This window comes from Pleurodeles waltl, chromosome 6, assembly GCF_031143425.1.
Source record: "Pleurodeles waltl isolate 20211129_DDA chromosome 6, aPleWal1.hap1.20221129, whole genome shotgun sequence".
In the NCBI taxonomy this organism is placed as follows: domain Eukaryota; kingdom Metazoa; phylum Chordata; class Amphibia; order Caudata; family Salamandridae; genus Pleurodeles; species Pleurodeles waltl.
In genome coordinates this window covers 37237611-37256566 of record NC_090445.1, presented here as the reverse complement: position 1 = coordinate 37256566, position 18956 = coordinate 37237611, and the positions used below count along the sequence as shown (strand labels likewise).

Sequence of the window (18956 nt, the reverse complement as noted above, 5' to 3'; positions counted from 1 at the left end):
GGCAGATGGTGTCGCAGTGAGATATCGACAAATGGAGACAATGACGCACAACCGACTCACTCAATCCGGATCCCCCACACCGACACTTATTACTCAATTGAGCGCCATTGATTTTTGTTCTCCTGGGACACCCACGGTGACCACGCGGAGATGTGTGTTCATCGATGGAACTAGATAGTGATGGACTTGAAAAGATTTCTTGCTTAAGTCATCGTGAACCGCATGCGCGGAGGCCAGTGAGAAGGTATTAACGCGCCATAGCCACCGCACGCAGTGCATTCTGGGATTCCAGCTCTGAGCCAGAGCTCTTGCTTCTTGGGGGTCTGAGTCTTTCGCACCAAAAACAGAACCTAAAGCTCGGAGCGTGAACGTGGATGTGGACTGATAACTTGCTTGGCGCCCAGAAACCTGGAAAGCTGGCTTTTAAATCAACAGTTGTACTGTAGAGGCCTCAGGAGGGTGAACAACTGAGTCCGCCCCACCTAAACTCAGATGAGTGAACCAGTAGGTGGTTAAAGTAAAAAAAATCCTCGTTATTCTTTTCCACAACACAGTGACAGACTTGTATTTAAAAAACAATCTCACAGCTTTTTTTATGGTTATGTTTTTATTTTGGCCATAAGACCCCGTAAATCTCCTAATACATCCTGAGTCGCCATTACAAAACAACGTGCTCCAAAAGCAATAAAAGGGTACATTACCTACAGATTGCCCCATTAAATATAATAAATAATATATATAAACATAGAAAATTGCATAAAACGTCCACATCTCCTGGGACAGCCGCTTCCGGCGCCACGTGTGAGGCGCTGCAGCCTCAGAGCATCCCTTCTCAGCTCTATACATTTAGTAATGTTATTCTCCGTACACTGTGGCGCTTTTATGAGCACATCACTACTAAAGTGCGCATCAATATTACATGCGGCACTTTCTTATTACTCTCCTGTCTGGCAAGGAAGCTGAAGATGGAATCGATTTTGTTTCTCCTTTTGAGAAATGTTGTATCTCTCAACTCCTCGGCATCCCTTCTCTCCGCTCGAAGCGCTATTCCACCGAGATGAGGAATTATTACGTTCTGTTCAAACATTATTGTGCGTGAAATGCTGTGATGTCAGCTAACAAAAGAAAGTTATCAAAAAGTCTGTGGTTTTCGTTAAAAAAAAACATAAAGATTATAAGAAGATAAAATAAACATTGGAAAAAACATAACATTTCTATTGGCCAAACTGCAAATTAAAATGTCTTCTGGCAGTTACACAAAAGGCATATTTTTAATGTCACCACACCTGTGGTTCTCTTTTTATCAACCTAGAAAGGATAGCGGCCCCTCTAGACATGCATTATGACTGAAAAGGGTTTCCTCGTGGCCCTAAAATGAACCAAACCTCATTGCATCATGTTTCCTTCTCTTGTCTCTGTATACTTCCTTGCACTTTCCGCTTACCACCTCCATGTTCCCTTCCCTGTTCCCCTGCCCCGCCCTCACCTTTAGCGCTTTGAAGCGGCACAGATGCTATACAAGCTACCAGCATAACATGGCATGACTGCATGCTTCATTATCAGAGGGCTGTCGAAAATGAAGCGTTTGGCAAAACTGCTAAAAAATGGAGTGTTTTCGTTTAGATTTCCAATCCTGGTGGACTGTCTGTCTCCAAAAGAGAGATATTTCACATCAGTGTGTGTCATGGATAGCACATCACGTGCACTAAGGTTCTAAATTAATAAAACTGACTGTCCTTCGACAGGATGACAGCACCTTCAACTGAGGTTTGTGGCTAGGAGACCCATCGCCTGCATCTGGTCCAATTTACATATTAAACCCCCAGTAAATGATAAGAGCAAAGCAATACTGATAAAACTTGGATTTTACACCAAAATCCCACTTGAAATGTGTGAGGCCTGTGTGTGGTTTTCAGAAGTTGAGGCTGGGAGGTGCTGTGCACATCTCTGAGTCAATGGGCTTCCTGAAGGGGTGGAGAACCAAGGAAGTGTGTTAATCTCCAGTGGATGTTTACATCCCACCAGCCAGTAACTCAAACAAATGTTCCTTCCCTAAAACAGGGTCATCTTCTCTTAGCAGAAAAAAGTGCCTATTAGGAAGATCATGTGAATAGGGATAGACTGGTGCGAACACTAACCTCCGCAACAGAAGTGCCCTGTGCTGTGCATGAGTCTTGTCTTATTAAGCTTTGAAAAACCCTCTTTCTTCCACCCCAGGGGCTCGCTTTTCTCATCCGACTTAGACAAAGTGGGAGATCTCACGGTGAATGTGAGATCTGACCACACGCGCCTTCGCAGACTGTGTTCTACACGATCAATGGCGTCAATACTTTTCCAGGCCTGTTCGTCACGATACGTTTCGTCGATACGTTTCATCTGGAAGACGTGATGTGTGAAAAGCCTGTTTATGTCTTTTGTGTTCAGCTTTATAATAACCGAGCAGTTACAGAGAGTGCCTTCTGACAACTGGGGCTCTTTACTGGACCTCATTATACTTAGGCTGGTTTGAAAACCCCTTGAACCTTTCGCAGTTCTCATCGTTTGAACCAGGGCTATTCTGCGTAAACCCAACCAATATTTAAATATCCATTAACAGGAAGTGATTTTGCCACTAGGGAGCAGCACTAATTAGGTGTTGTCATTGTACCGGGCACTCATTTTTCATCATTGCTGAAAACAGATGAGTAGCTGCTTGTCCATCATTCATTCACTTCCTGGACTATGCGCTATCTTGTCATACCACTTCCTGTCATATGCTCATATTAGCTCAGAAAGGCTATCCACTTCCTAGCACTATGTATGACTTGCAGAACAATGTCTTTCCAATGTGATGGGGAAGTATTTCACTTCCTGTTCGTGTGGTAGGTGTAGGTGTGTCACATCCTGTTCGAGGTAGGTCATTTCCTGTCCGCTCCACATCTTTACTTTTTCATCGAGGAGTCTATTTGTCCAGCCCAACTTATAGACAGTTTAGGCCTGGCAGATCAGGAAGACAAGCATGTGCTATAAACACTAGCAAGGCAGCAACGAATGCCAACTCTTTGAAGGAGATCATGGCTTTGAAGAAACACTGGCCCTCTACCAGTAAGAGGCCACGTTGATGAGGATCTTGATAGCCATGGAGAAGCATGAGATCTGCCCAACAGTGTAAGCCAGCGAGCGCGTTGGTGCCTTTAGCCCTATAAGGTAAGCCAAGGTGTGGAGCAGTCTGGCCAGGAAAAAGAGCCGGAAGTGGACCTTAGCGATGGAAGGCGTGGGCTCCAGCATGCAGTAGAGGACGCCAATGAAGAGGAAGGGGAAGATGCACTCTATGTCATTGCGGTGCAGTCTGCGAGTAAAAGAGAGAGGAAGGCAGGTGAGACTCAGGCATAGAAACTTGGATGGCAACAACAGGAGTACATTTTCACATTTGCAATTCTAATTATTAATGTGCTATTGTGAAATACAGCTTCAAGGCACAGTATGTCAACCAAACAAATTAAAAAAACAAAAATTAAATGCATTCACAAAACAGACCATTAATAGCAGAGAAAATCATGCTTTATGGGGGTCCAGATACTTACTAGGCTACATACTACACAAATGTATTCTGTTGCAATAATGGAACCAAGAACTACCACAAAATTTAAGCTACAAACTGCAATACAAGGCAAGCGACAAATTTCAATTTTGAAGACTTGTTAGGTGTTTCCAAAGCGAGGAAGCAGATATTTTAATCTTGCACCAGCCACTCTAAAGGGTAGCTTACTGCTTTGTCCACGTGACATTTTGAAATCACCACACAGGATCTGACGTAGAATGTAGAGACCTAGAGTGCTGCAGGAATTTAAATGGGTTTGACAGGGACAGAGAGGACAGCCCTTAAATGACTTTCAACACCACAAACAGAACTCTGAATTTAAAGCGATCTCTTAATGCTCTGTGAGGGATGATCCACAATATGGTCATATATCCAAGACCCAATGATATTCTGAAGTCCTATTTCAGTAAGGCTCAGATACATGGCTGAGCGATAAAACAAGCTCGACAACACAACAGCGTGACCAGCTAGGTCTTGGCTACCTGACAGATATCCAACCTGCTTCCATGCCCTGTCTGCTATGGTGAGCTACAACTGTTGTTTAAAACCCCAGAGAGGCTTGGCCAATTTTAAACCCCTTTGGAAACACACCCTGCAAGAGTGACAAATTCATCATAGTGGTCTAATACAGTAGTAACAGAGGTTTAGCAAGTTTGGTGAAGTGATTCAAAGATCTAACCTTAATTAAAGTTTTGGAGTAACTCTGACTGAGACTTCCTCAAAGTTAGAACAGGTCCACCAAGATTCACAACTCTCCTTCCAGTTATCTGGACTGTTGAAAGAGGGGGAAGTGGCAGCTCAATCGATGTCGCTTTTTCAGGTAAGAAATTTACAACAAAGTCGCACACTTGGCTTCAGGTGCACAGGCCATGAAGTTGAAGTTTGGGTTCTTTGAGTATTTAATCATCTAAAATAGAAGTTTTGACCAATACTTGGAAGTGTGAGAACTTAACTCTTAGGAATGTTTCTAAATTTTTCTCAAGATCTCTCAAGCGTTTTCTTTCTTTGCATAGATCTTTCGAGAACCAAAGGAGTGAGGGTTTTGGTCTTTTTTCCTTGATTTTCAGTGGAGCATATCCATCCATGCACTTATTGTACTCAGCTACTCTGGTATTAATATTTTTCTGCGAACCATGGATGAGTTGTTTCCAGTGAGCCTTGTGAAGAAGCATGCAAATGTCAATGTTCTTGGTGTTGTCAAACCACACTTTTTTATACTGACTGCAGAATCCTGACGTTTTCGACTGCAAAAATGTTTCTTCATATGGACAAAGCACAAATTGCGATTCTGTAACATATTATCACAATTTATGTTTAGCATTTGGTATTTGGAAAGGGCGTGTTTAGGGCGTCCCTTTCAAATACCGAATTGCAGTGATATGTATGAATGTTTTGAGATTGAATTGCAGTTGCAAAATGTTCATTTTTCACCAAACCTCAAGGGTGGTGGTAACCATCCGGAAACGGAAGCAGTCCCCGTGGGACCCCTCCCCTTTGTGAATGTTGAAACAATTGCTTTTCAAAAGCAGTGGTCCAGGTGACCACTCCCTACTCTTAAAAAATGAAACTTAAATATTTATTTTTATTTTTTGAAGCACAAACTGGCTGTATTGAAAAAAAGCATTATTAAAAAGCTATTTGAAATGTGTCAGTTTTCTTACATTAGGAATTGTGATTTCCTAATTGCGATTCGGTAAAAATCTCAGGGCCAGATGTAGGAAGCTCTTTGCACGTTGCAAACAGCGAATTTTGCTGTTTGGGACGTGCAAAAAGCACATCGCGATGCACAAACCCAGTTTTGCGATTCAGTAGCCTGGTTACCAAATCGCAAAATGGGTATGCAACTCGCAATTAGGAAGGGGTGTTCCCTTCCTAATTGCGACTCGCAGTGCAATGTAGGATTGGTTTGTGACCGCAAACGGACCACTGCCTGCTCTGAAAAAATGAAACGAAAACGTTTTATTTTTCATTTTTGTAATGCATTTCGTTTTCCTTTAAGGAAAACGGGCTGCATTACAAAAAAAACTGCTTTATTAAAAAACAGTCACAGACATGCTGGTCTGCTGTCCGCAGCAGGCCACCATCCCTGTGAGGGCCGCCAATTGCAAGGGGGTCACAAATTGCGACCCACGGCCTTTGCGACCCCCTTGCGATTCGCAGATGGCGTCAGGGACACCATCCTACGTTCCGATTTGTGACTCGCAAATTGCGAGTCGCTCTGACTCGCAATTTGCAAGTCGCAAATCGGAACCTACCTACATGTGGCCCTCAGTTAGGAAATCGTAATTCCTATTTTTTGTACATAAGGCCCAATACGTTTTTGGTGGAACAAAAGGTAGAAAAAAAACACTAGTATGTGAGCTGTGTCTGCCATGTGCTGGCAAAGCCACCTTAAAGGCAGCAAAGGCTGATGGAGGAAAGTTACCTTTTTCCCAGCCATGCTGTTAAATGTAGCAGTTGATTTCCAGTGCTTTCTGCGCACGTGCAAGTGGAGCACATACGCGTTTGCATGTTTACTGAACATATTATTCCCATGTCCACACGAACATGCAAATGGTGGCTCATTTATACCAACATACCAGAGGGCAGAGCAAAACTAGAGGCCTTTGTGAATGTGAGGTGCAGAAAAAACTAACATTGTGCGGGGTTCCTAATAGTCAGGGAGAATGCTGCATCATCTCCAAAGCCCTGTGGTGTGTTTCAGCCATTGATGATAAACGTCTGCGACAGTCAGACTTTTTGTGATACTTTGAAAGCATTTTCGGATGTCCTGAAAACTTGTCATGGCGCTGCTTAACCCTCCGTGAGACCTCTAAGCCGGTCTGTGACATTTGCTCTAGCTTTCTGGGTACGGTAAAAGCCCTTTGCAATGTCGTCAAACCGTTTGTGGTATCTTCGCCCCATTTTGTAATATCATTAAACCCTTATGTGATACTGAAGAACGTTTTTGTGATGCTGTAAACCCCCTTTTCAATATCAATAATCTCCTCTGCCCTGTCGTCAAGCCCTTTTCTGATATCATCAAACTCTTTTGTGATAGCATCAAGCCCTTTTGTGGTATTGACAAGCCCTTTTGGAATATCATTCAGCCCTTTCGTCATATTGCTAAGCCTTTTTTCTAATATCATTAAACCCTTTTGCGCAGTCATTAAACCCTTCTATGGTATTCTCAAGCACTTTTGTGACATTATTAAGGTCTTGTGTGATATCATCCATCCCTTTTGTGATATCATTAAGCCCTGTTGTGATGTCATCAAGCCCTTTATGATGTCATCTAGCTTTTTTGCGATATTGTCAATCTCTTTTCTAAGATCACTAAACCATTTAATCTCAATAACTCGTCAAGCCCTTTTATTATATCACCAAGACCTTGTATGATATCATCCAGCCTTTTTGTGATATTATTAAGGCCTTGTGGGATATCATGAAGTCCTTTTGTGATATCAATAAGGCCTTGTGGGATGTCATAGGCCCTTTTGTGATATCTTCAAGTCCTTGTGTGATATCATCCAGCCCTTCTGAATTATCATCCAGCCCTTGTGTGATATCATCCAACCCTTTTGTGATATCGCCAACACCTGTTGTGATATATCATCAAGCCCTGTTGTGATATGTCATCAAGCCCTGTTGTGATATGTCATCAAGCACTTATGTGATATCCTCAAGCCCTTTTGTGATATCGTCAATGCCTTGTGTGATATTGTCAAACCCTTTGTGATATATCAATCAATCAGAGGATTTATAAAGTGCACTACTCACCGGTGAGGGTCTCAAGGCGCTGAGGAGGTGAGCGGGGAGGGGGTGAGGGTGCTCGAACAGCCAGGTTTTGAGAAGTTTCCTGAAGGTAAGGAGGTCTTTGGTCTGGCGCAGGTGGGTGGGAAGAGTGTTCCACGTTTTGGCAGTGAGGTGCGAGAATGATCTAAAGCCGGATGTAGTTCTGCGGACGCGTGGGACGGTTGTGAGGGCGAGGGCGGCGGAGCGGAGATACTGGGTCGGGGTGTAGAAGGAGAGTCATCTGTTGAGGTATTCTGGTCCGGTGTTGTGCAGTGCCTTGTGAGCGTGGGTGAGGAGTTTGAAGGTGATTCTCTTGTTGACTGGGAGCCAGTGCAGGTTTTTCAGGTGGTCTGTGATGTGGCAATGGCGGGGGATCCCCAGGATGAGGCGTGCGGAGGGGTTCTGGATGCGTTGCAGCTTCTTCTGGAGTTTGGCTGTGGTTCCTGCGTAGAGGGTATTGCCATAGTCCAGTTTGCTGCTTACCAGGGCTTTGGTGACTGTCCTTCTGGTTTCGGTGGGGATCCATTTGTAGATCTTTCGGAGCATGCGGAGGGTGTTGAAGCAGGAGGAGGAGGAGATGGCGTTGACTTGCTGGGTCATGGATAGTGAGGGGTCCAAGATGAATCCTAGGTTGTGTGCGTGGTCGGTGGGAGTCAGAGCAGTTCAGAGAGTGCTAGGCCACCAAGAGTCATCCCATGCGGAGGGGGTGGAGCCGAAGATGAGGACTTCTGTCTTGTCGGAATATATCATCAATCCCCTCTGTGATATTGTCAAGCCCTTTTGTGATATCCTCAAGGCCTTGTGTGATGTCACCCAACCCTTTTGTGATATCATCCAGCCCTTTTGTGATATCATCCAGCCCTTTTGTGATATTGTCAAGCCCTGTTGTGATATATCATCCAGCACTTTTGTGATATCGTCGAGCCCTTTTGTGATATATCAAGCCCTGTTGTGATATCCTCAAGCCCTTGTGTGATATCATCCAGCCCTTTTGTGATATTGCCAAGCCCTGTTGTGATATATCGTCAAGCCCTGTTGTAATATCATCCAGCCCTTTTGTATACCGTTAAGCCCTGTCGCGATATAAAGTCAAGCCCTGTTAGTAGCAACCGGCCCTTTTGTGATGTCACCAGGCCTTTTCTTGGTGCCCTGGAGCCCCGGGGGGATGTTAAGTGATTGACAGCTCTGCACTAGTCGTTAGGAGGGCCATCCCATGGAGTGCATGGAATGCATAGGTCTGCCTGGATATTACTAACACTATGCAGCCGTATCTCCAAGGCATGAGGTGTCATCAGACCTGCCAGAGCCTGTGAAACAAGAGGCCCCTCGGTGTAGCGTGGCGTGCTCTACGTGCATGCTGGGACCTGTGCTTTTCCGGCACAACCACTTCACCCGAGGCGCAGGTTCAGCCGCATTCCTTGGGTTTCCATCTTGCACCTGAGGGGGATGGGGAGAGCGCATCCGGAAAGGGAGGGGCCCGTTATAGGCTCAGCTTTAATCCTCCGCGGTTTAGAGGGAGCCATTGCCCGAGGACACCTCGGCACTGACAGACAGCGGATGGCATCTCTCTGAACTGAAAATCAGTGCATGAGCTGGAGATGAGCAGAGCGCTGGGAAGCGGAGCTGTCACGGCTGGACCAATCAGCTGCAGGCGACTGGCACAGAGCCATCATCTCTATGGATAGCACCGGGAAACAGAGCGTACCGTCTAGAGGGGTGCAGGATACGACGAGCCGGGCACTCTAGGGGTGCACTGGTGCAGGATACAGTGGACTGGACACCCTTTTGGGTCTGGCACAGAGCTCTACACCCCATAAAGATTGGTATAGGACACCTCTAAGGGTGGATATACTGAGGGCTGGCGCAGGGATACAGAGCCCGTCACCTCCAAGGGTGGATGCACTCAGGGCTGGCGCAGGGATACAGAGCCCATAGCCTCTAAGGGTGGATACACTCAGGGCTGGCGCAGGGTTACAGAGCCCGTCACCTTTATGGGTGGATGTACTCAGTGCTGGCGCAGGGACACAGAGCCCGTCACCTCTAAGGGTGGATGTACTCAGCGCTGGCGCAGGGATACAAAGCCCTTCACCTCTAAGGGTGGATGTACTCATGGTTGGCACAGGGACACCGAGCCCGTCACCTCTAAGGGTGGATGTACTCAGGGCTGGAAAATGGATCCCATCATCTGTAGGGTTGGATGCAAGGGGTTTGGTAAACAGACACCTACTATATTCATTTTCATTCGAATACTGTTCATTAAATCTTTAAAACAATATTATTGTGATATGTTCTTGCTCACATCTGGCATACAGGGTGTTATAAGCCCTAATTGTTAATTTTTTCAAAAGTAATATCTTCACACCTGTTTGATTTGAGTCTCCTGATATCCTACATGCACACAGCCTTTTGATTTTAAACTTTTACCAGCTTCCCTTGAATCTTTTTATGTCGAGCATAGCAGCGCACAAGTGCTGCTTTTCCGATGTGTTGGTATTTATCTGGGCTTCTAGCCAACCGCACGCCTATCACTATCACTCGTTCATGGGCTTGCACATCAGAAATATTTTATGTTGGTTGTTAAATGCTTTAAGTTTGTCCCTCCTTTGGGCTGTTTAGTTACCACCTTGGACATCGCCTCGTTACAAGGATAATTGTACTTTTGAAGATACGTTTGACTGTGAGCGAACTTCTTTTTCCTTTTGTGTGCTGCTTCGCGCTCATGGTGGCCGTGGCGCTTTGAATCGGCTCGCTTATGTGAAACTGTATTACTTTTCATTTTATGTGGCAAGGAAAGTCCAGTTAGGAATTTACAACGCGAATACCTCTAACTCTAGCAAATGCGAGACCCGTTGCATTGCAAATGCTTGTTTTTGAACTGTGGCTGTTCTCTAAGTAATAACTGTGAATCAACAAGCTGATACTGCAGACAGCTGCAGGCCATGGGGGTAAATCGCGACATACCAGACCCCCCCCCCCGTCAGAAAATTAAATGGCATTATATCAAGTAACAGTAGCACCTATTGCAGCGCTTAGATACAACTTAAGTGTTGAAAAAGGTGCCTCATAAAAAAGCTATTTTCGTTACGAAGGCAATGGCATGGGAAAGGAGAAACTGACACAAATCGAACTTTACACACTACCAGTTTCACAACTTCGTTGTAGGAGACATTTTTTTGAGCAACCAGTTTTGTGAGGGAAATTTCGAACACTTTTTGGAGAAGAATTCTTCTGTGTTTTTTTATTTGATATTTTTTTTGCTTTTGAAGTGTTTTTTTCTAACCTATGTTTAGTGGACACTGCTTCTCGCTACGTGTGTGTAAAACATGACAACTTTACACACTCTGGCGAAGGCTCATCCATTTTGTCCCCTTGTTTAGGGGGTCTGCCTCCTGTTGATGTTGGTAAGTAGGTCTGCCGGAAGGCACGTAATATCGGTAACCCAAAGCCACTTCTATTGAGGCCCAGAGATTTGTTTACCCCCGCCCATCTACTACTGTTTCCGGGGACCGCTCCCCTTTACTCCAATGAATCCCTCACCCTCCGTGGATCGGGGCAGCACTGACACCTTGGATGGTGTTGAGAGTGCCGGCCCTTCCCACAGGACCCTGACAGGGCGCAAAGCGGCACCTCTTTCTCCTCAGCGCCTGGACGCCCTCCCCGGTGAGGTGGGCGCTTTACGGGCACACGTGACATAAACAAACTCTTACCTCCGGCAGCGCTCCACGTCGGGGTCGGAGCGGCAGAACTTGAGACCCCCGTGCCGCAGCGCGTCCTCGGGGTTGGCGAAGGCCTACGGTGAAGAAGGGGAAAAGCGGTGTCAGCAGTGAGCCCAACCCCCGCGAAGAAACTACAACAGCCACAATAATCAGGAGTTTATTTCCATCAAGCGCTTAGAAACCAATGGGATACATAGGAGCTGTTAGGTTCGTGTTACATGTTCTCCTTGTCTCATACACCCGAATCTGTTACGGGCACTTCTCTGCCAACCCAACATAATCTTTGCCAACTGCTCCCTCTGCCATTCTAGTACTGGGGACTGCAAGGAGCTCTGCGCTTGCACCTCAAGGCTGACAGACAGCCCCCTATGCTCTCCCAGTACTGGGACCCACAAGCAGCTCTGCGCATGCACCTCAAGGCTGACAGACAGTCCTCCACCCTATTCTAGTACTGGGGCCCACAGGCAGCTCTGCGCATGCACCTCAAGGCTGACAGACAGCCCTCTATGCTCTCCCAGTACTGGGGCCCGCAGGCAGCTCTGCGCGTGCACCTCAAGGCTGACAGACAGTCCTCCACCCTATTCTAGTACTGGGGCCCTCGGGCAGCTTTGCGCATGCACCTCAAGGCTGAAAGACAGTCCTCCACCCTATTCTAGTACTGGGGCCCTCGGGCAGCTTTGCGCATGCACCTCAATGCTGACAGACAGTCCTCCACCCTATTCTAGTACTGGGGCCCTCGGGCAGCTCTGTGCATGCACCTCAAGGCTGACAGACAGCCCTCTATGCTCTCCCAGTACTGGGGCCCGCAGGCAGCTCTGCGCGTGCACCTCAAGGCTGACAGACAGCCCTCTATGCTCTCCCAGTACTGAGGCCCGCAGGCAGCTCTGCGCATGCACCTCAAGGCTGACAGACAGTCCTCCACCCTATTCTAGTACTGGGGCCCTCGGGCAGCTCTGCGCATGCACCTCAAGGCTGAGGGACAGCCCCCTATGCTCTCCCAGTACTGGGACCCACAGGCAGCTCTGCGCATGCACCTCAAGGCTGATAGACCTCTATGCTATCCTAGTACTGGAGCCCGCAGACAGCCCTGCGCATGCACCTCAATGTAGATAGTCCCCTGTGCTATTATAGTACTGGGGCCCGCTGGCAGCTCTGCGCGTGCACCTCAGTGCTGACAGTCTTCTCTGTCACTCTAGCGGTAGGACCCAAGTGCAGCTCTGCACATGCACCGCAATCTGCCGATGAGTCTCTTTTAATAATCTCAGGTGTCTGTGCGTTCCCTTTCCTGAGACAAGCACACATCTGCTGATGATTCTCTTTTCTTAATTTCAGGTGCCTGTGTTATCTCATTTCTGTGACAAGCACAGATCTGCCGATGAGTCAATGAGTCTCTTTTATTAATCTCAGGTGTCTGTGCGATCCCCTTCCTGAGACAAGCACACGTCTGCTGATGACTCTCTTTTCTCAATCCCAGGTGCAGGAAAGTGCCATCTTGCCTGGCATGTTACCCCAATTTTTACTTGTGTGTCACTTTGTTTTTGCCTGTCTCACTGGGATCCTGCTAGCCAGCACCCCAATGCTCATAGTTTGTGGCCTGAATGTGTTCCCTGTGTGGTGCCTATCTGTGTCAGTGAGGCTCTCCTAACCAGAACCTCAGTGTTTATGCTCTCTCTGTCTTTAAAATTGTCACTGCAGGCTAGTGACTAATTTTACCAATTCTGATTGGCACACTGGAACACCCTTATAATTCCCTAGTATATGGTACCTAGGTACCCAGGGTATTGGGGTTCCAGGAGATCCCTATGGGCTGCAGCATTTCTTTTGCCACCCATAGGGAGCTCAGACAATTCTTGCACAGGACTACCACTGCAGCCTGAGTGAGAAACGTCCACGTTATTTCACATCCATTTTACACTGCACTTAAGTAACTTATAAGTCACCTATATGTCTAACCCTCACTTAGTGAAGGTTAGGTGCAAAGTTACTAAGTGTGAGGGCACCCTGGCACTAGCCAAGGTGCCCCAACATTGTTCAGGGCAATTTCCTCGGACTTTGTGAGTGCGGGGACACCATTACACGTGTGCACTACATATAGGTCAAGTCCTATATGTAGCTTCACAATGGAAACTCCGAATATGGCCATGTAACATGTCTAAGATCATGGAATTGTCCCCCCATGCCAAATCTGATATTGGGAAGTCAATCCCATGCATCCCCGGGGCTCCAGCATGGACCCCGGGTACTGCCAAACTAGCTCTCTGGGATTTTCACTGCAGCTACCGCTGCTGCCAACTCACAGACAGGCTTCTGCCCTCCTGGGGTCTGGGCAGCCCAGTCCCAGGAAGGCAGAACAAAGGATTTCCTCTGAGAGAGGGTGTTACACCCTCTCCCTTTGGAAATAGGTGTTAAGGGCAAGGGAGGAGTAGCCTCCCCCAGCCTCTGGAAATGCTTTGAAGGGTACAGATGGTGCCCTCCTTGCATAAGCAAGTCTACACTGGTTCAGGGATCCCCCAGCCCCTGCTCTGGCGTGAAACTGGACAAAGGAAAGGGGAAGGACCACTCCCCTGTCCACCACCACCCCAGGGGTGGTGCCCAGAGCTCCTCCAGTGTGTCCCAGACCTCTGCCATCTTGAATGCAGAGGTGTGAGGGCACAATGGAGGCCTCTGAGTGGCCAGTGCCAGCAGGTGACGTCAGAGACCGCTTCTCATAGGTGCTTACCTGGTTAGGTGGCCAATCCTCCTCTGGGGGCTATTTAGGGTCTCTCCTGTGGGTTTCTCTTCAGATAACGAATGCAAGAGCTCACCAGAGTTCCTCTGCATCTCCCTCTTTGACTTCTGCCACGGATCGACCACTGACTGCTCCAGGACGCCTGCAAAACTGCAACAAAGTAGCAAGACTACTACCAGCAACATTGTAGTGCCTAATCCTGACGACTTTCTTGACTCTTTCCTGATGGTGCATGCTCCGAGGGCTGTCTGCCTTCACCCAGCACTGGAAGCCAAGAAGAAGTCTCCCGTGGGTCAATGGAATCTTCCCCCTGCTAACGCAGGAACCAAACTTCTACATCACCGGTCCTCTGAGTCCCCTCTCATATTGACAAGCGTAGTCCCTGGAACACAGGAGCTTGATCCAAGTTACCCCGACAGTCCAGTGGTCCTTCTGTCCAAATTTGGTGGAGGTAAGTCCTTGCCTCCCGACGCCAGACAGTAATCCTGTGTATTGTGTGATCTGCAGCTGCTAGGGCTTCTGTGCACGTTTGCAAGGAATCCTTCGTGCACAGCATAGCCCAGGTCCCCACCACTCCGTCCTGCATTTCTCAACTCGCTGAGTTGACCACCGGCTTCGTGGGACGCTCCTTTGTAGTGTTGAGACTGCCGCTGTGCTCAGATTTCTTGAACGCCTGTTCAAGTGCTTCTGCTGGTGCTGCCTGCTTCTGCATGGGCTCTCTGTACTGCTAAGCACCCCCTCTGTCTCCTCCTCCAAGGGTGACCTCCTGGTTCTTCCTGGGCCCGGGCAGCATCCATTTTCTTCAAACGCGACCTTTGCAGCTAGCAAGGCTTGTTTGCGGTCTTTCTGCGTGGAAACAACTCTGCATCCTGCAGCAAGCCGTGGGACATCTTCTGTGTGAAGGAGAAGTTCCTGGCATCTTCCGTTGTTGCAGAATCTTCAGCTTCTTCCACCCGGAGGCAGCCATTTTGCACCTTCATCCGGGGTTTAGTGGGCTCCTGCCCCCCCTGGACACTTTTGTGACTCTTGGACTTGGTCCTCTTCCTTTGCAAGTCCTCAGGCCCACTAATCCGTCTTCAGTGCATTGCAGTCAGTTGTTGTCTTTGCAGAATCTCCTATCACGACTTTAGTGTATTCCTGAGGAAGTAGGGTAACTTTACTGCTACTTATCAGGGTCTTGAGATGGGGTATTTTGGACACCCTAAGTGTTTTCTTACACTCCCAGCGACCCTCTACACTAGGCCTGGGCTCCATTCGTGGCTCGCATTCCACTTTTAGAGTATATGGTTTGTGTTGCCCCTAGGCCTATTGCATTCTATTGTATTCTACAGTGGTTGCACTACTTTTCTAACTGTTTACTTACCTGATTTTGGTTTGTGTGTATATTTTGTGTATTTTACTTACCTTCTAAGGGAGTATATCCTCTGAGATATTTTTGGCACATTGTCACTAAAATAAAGTACCTTTATTTTTTAGTAACTCTGAGTATTGTGATTCTTATGATATAGTGCTATATGATATAAGTGGTATGGTATGAGCTTTGCATGTCTCCTAGTTCAGCCTAAGCTGCTCTGCTATAGCTACCTCTATCAGCCTAAACTGCTACAACACTACTAATCTACTAATAAGGGAAAACTGGACCTGGCACTAGGTGTAAGTACCATCAGGTACCCACTATAAACCAGGCCAACGTCCTACACCAGGTGCCTGTCCTATCCCATTCCTGTGACAAGCGCAGATCTGCCAATGAGTCTCTTTTAATAATCTCAGGTGCCAGTGCTATCCCAGTCCTGTGACGAGCACACATCTGCTGATGATTCTCTTTTATTAATCTCAGGTGTCTGTGCGATCCCATTCTTGAGACAAGCACACATCTGCTGAGGAGTCTCTTTTAATAATATCAGGTTCCTGTGCTATCCCATTACTGTGACAAGCACAGATCTACTGATGAGTCTCTTTTATTAATCTCAGGTGTCTGTGCTGTCCCATTCCTGAGACAAGCACACATCTGCTGATGAGTCTCTTTTCTTAATCTTAGGAGCCTGTGCTATCTCAATCCTGTGACATGCACAGATCTGCCGATGCGTCTCTTTTATTAATCTCAGGTGTCTGTGAGGCCCCATTATCGAGACAAGCACACATCTGCTGAGGAGTCTCTTTTGTTAATCTCAGGTGTCTGTGCTATCTCATTCCAGTGACAAGCACAAATCGCCGCTTAGTCTCTTTTATTATTCTCAGTTCCCTGTGATATCTCATTCACGTGACAACCACAGATCTGCCCATTCATCTCTTTGAATATTCTCAGTTCCCTGTGTTATCCCATTACTATGAAAATAACAGATCTGCTAATGAGTCTCTTTTATTAATATCAGGTCCTTGTGCTATCCCATTACTGAGACGAGCACAGATCTGCAGATGGGCCTCTTTTATTAATCTCAGGTGTCTGTCCTGTCCCATTCCTGAGACAAGCACACTTCTGCTGATGAGTCTCTTTTGTTAATCTCAGGTGTCTGTGCTATCTCATTCATGTGCCAAACACAGATCTGCCGATAAGTCTCTTTTATTATTCTCAGTTCCCTGTGATCTCATTCACGTGATAACCACAGATCTGCCCATTCATCTCTGAATATTCTTAGTTCCCTGAGTTATCCCATTACTATGACAAGCACAGATCTGCTGATGAGTCTCTTTTATTAATCTCACGTCCCTGTGCTATCCCATTACCGTGAAGAGTAAAGATCTGCTGATGAGTCTCTTTTATTAATATCCGATCCCTGTGCTATCTCATTAATGTGACGAAGACAGATCTGCCGATGAGCCTCCTTTATTAATCTCAGGTGTATGTGAGACCCCATTCTTGAGACAAGCACACATGTGCTGATGAGTCTCTTTTGTTAATCTCAGGTGTCTGTGCTATCTCATTCCTGTGACAAGCACAGATCTGCCGATGAGCCTCTTATTATTCTCAGTTCCCTGTGATATCTCATTCATGTGACAAGCACAGATCTCCCCATTCATCTCTTTGAATATTCTCAGTTCCCTGTGTTATCCCATTACTAAAACAAGCCCAGATCTGCTGATGAGTCTATTTTATTAATCTCAGGTCCCTGTGCTATTCCCATTACTGAGATGAGCACAGATATGCTGATGAGTCTCTTTTATTAACATCAGGTGCCTGTGCTATTCTATTCTTGTGACAGGCGCAGATCTGCTGATGAACCCCTTTCATAACTCCCGGGCCTCCGTGGGACACAAACAGCCCTGCTGATGCCCCTCACTCCTGGCTGTTTCAGTGCTGGGACTCCGCCAATGTCCCTCAATCCGAACCTGCAGCCCCCACCTCTTACAGTACTGAGGCCCACCCACCGCTCTGTCCATGCATCTCATTCCCAGCCTACAGCACCCTGATCCCTACCCCCCAGGGCTGGGAACTCCCCATAACTCTGACAAGGCACCGCAGTCCCCGCCTGCACCCCCTTTCTGGTAATATTGGGGTCTACGTGCAGCTCAACCAATGCACCTCAATACTGGCCCTGGACACACATACACACCACACAGCTCTACCAATGCACCTCAACAGTGCTCCTGAATACACAAACCACGTATCTCTATCAGCACTCTTCAATACTGGCCCCGAAGACGCACACAACTCTACCAATGAACCTCAGTACTTGACCTGAATACACACACCACACAGCTCTATCAATGCACCTCAATACTGCCCCGAAGACGCACACACCTCTAACAATGCACCTCAATACTAGACCTGAAGACGCACACACCACACAGCTCTATCAATGCACCTCAATACTGCCCCGAAGACGCGCACAGCTCTAACAATGCACCTCAATACTAGACCTGAAGACGCACAAGGTGCACAGCTCTACCAATGCACCTGAGTACTGGCCCTTTAAACATACACAGCTCTACCAATGCGCCTGAGTACTGGCCCTCTGAACATACACAGCTCTACCAATGCACCTCAGTACTGTCCGTGAAGGCGCACACAGCTCTACCAATGCACCTCAGTACTGTCCCTGAAGGCGCACACAGCTCTACCAATGCACCTCAGTACTGGCCCTGAAGACGCACACAGCTCTACCAATGCACCTGATTACTGCCCCCCTGAACACATGCAGCTCTACCAATGCTACTCAATCCGAACCTACGAACCAATACAGCGGCAGCTCTGCTCATCACCTCAGTCCTAACCTGCATCACCCCGGCTCATCACTCGCTGTCTCGGTGGTTTTTAGCTGTATTTGTTGGATAAAACTTCGGGTGCAAGTGACCCCTGATAATGCCATTCAGATGCCACTGAAGCCCGTTTAGACTTTGTGGTAGCGCCCCACCACCCAGGAGTGTCTGGGGGCTGACCTCTGCTCCCCTCCCCCAGCGCTCACCTTCTTGCGCAGCCGCAGCTGGCCCGTGAGGATAGCCACCGTGAACATCTTGAGAAGCAGGAGCATGCCATAGAAGACGAAGGAGCAGAAGACGTCGTTGTGCAGGTCCAGGGCCATGCTGGTGGCACCGAGGTGGCTCTGCGGTGGAGAGGGTGCTGGTGGCACCGAGGGGGCTCTGTGGTGGCACCGACGTGGCTCTTCGGTGGCGAGGGTGCTGGTGGCACTGAGGGGGCTCTGTGGTGGCGAGGCTGCTGAGTGCACCGAGGGGGGCCCTGTGGTGGCTAGAGTGCTGGCGGCACTGAGGGGGCTCTGTGGTGGAGAGGCTGCTGCTGGCACCGAGGTGGCTCTGTGGTGGAGCGGGTTCTGGGTGCACCGAGGTGATTCTGCAGTGGCTAGGGTGCTGGGTGCACCGAAGGGGCTCTGCGGATGAGAGGGCCCGGCTAGAGTCTGCGTCGGACCTCGCGCACTGCGCTATAAGTACCGTTCTCCTCCCAGAAGCACGGCGGCACGCCCTGCTCCATGGCCGGCCTCATTGGCCCCGGGGCCTAACCAGTCTGAGCCGCCTCTCGTGAGAAAGCATTAAAGCTATTAACTTTCTTTTTATAACCGGAAGCGGCGGGTAAACATCTGTCACGCTCTCCTTTCTTCTCGAGGTGAAAGGGGTGATATATGTGGACGTGCAGGTGCGACTGTCACCAGTGGCTTCATGCCCGCGCACCGCCTGCCCCTGCTTCCGGCCTGGAACTCACCAGCTT

General features: G+C 47.9%; 1 protein-coding gene across 1 annotated transcript; it reads right to left on the bottom strand.

Moving 5' to 3' along the window:
• Positions 1–594: 594 nt before the first annotated feature.
• On the bottom strand, positions 595–18752 carry PTGES (prostaglandin E synthase). The gene is made up of 3 exons (XM_069237162.1): positions 18202–18752; positions 11062–11144; positions 595–3328 (listed from the first exon to the last, which is right to left on the bottom strand). The coding sequence occupies exons 1-3, from the start codon at positions 18316–18318 to the stop codon at positions 3079–3081; spliced, it is 450 nt and encodes a 149-aa protein (XP_069093263.1). The 5' UTR covers positions 18319–18752; the 3' UTR covers positions 595–3078.
• Positions 18753–18956: the final 204 nt, after the last annotated feature.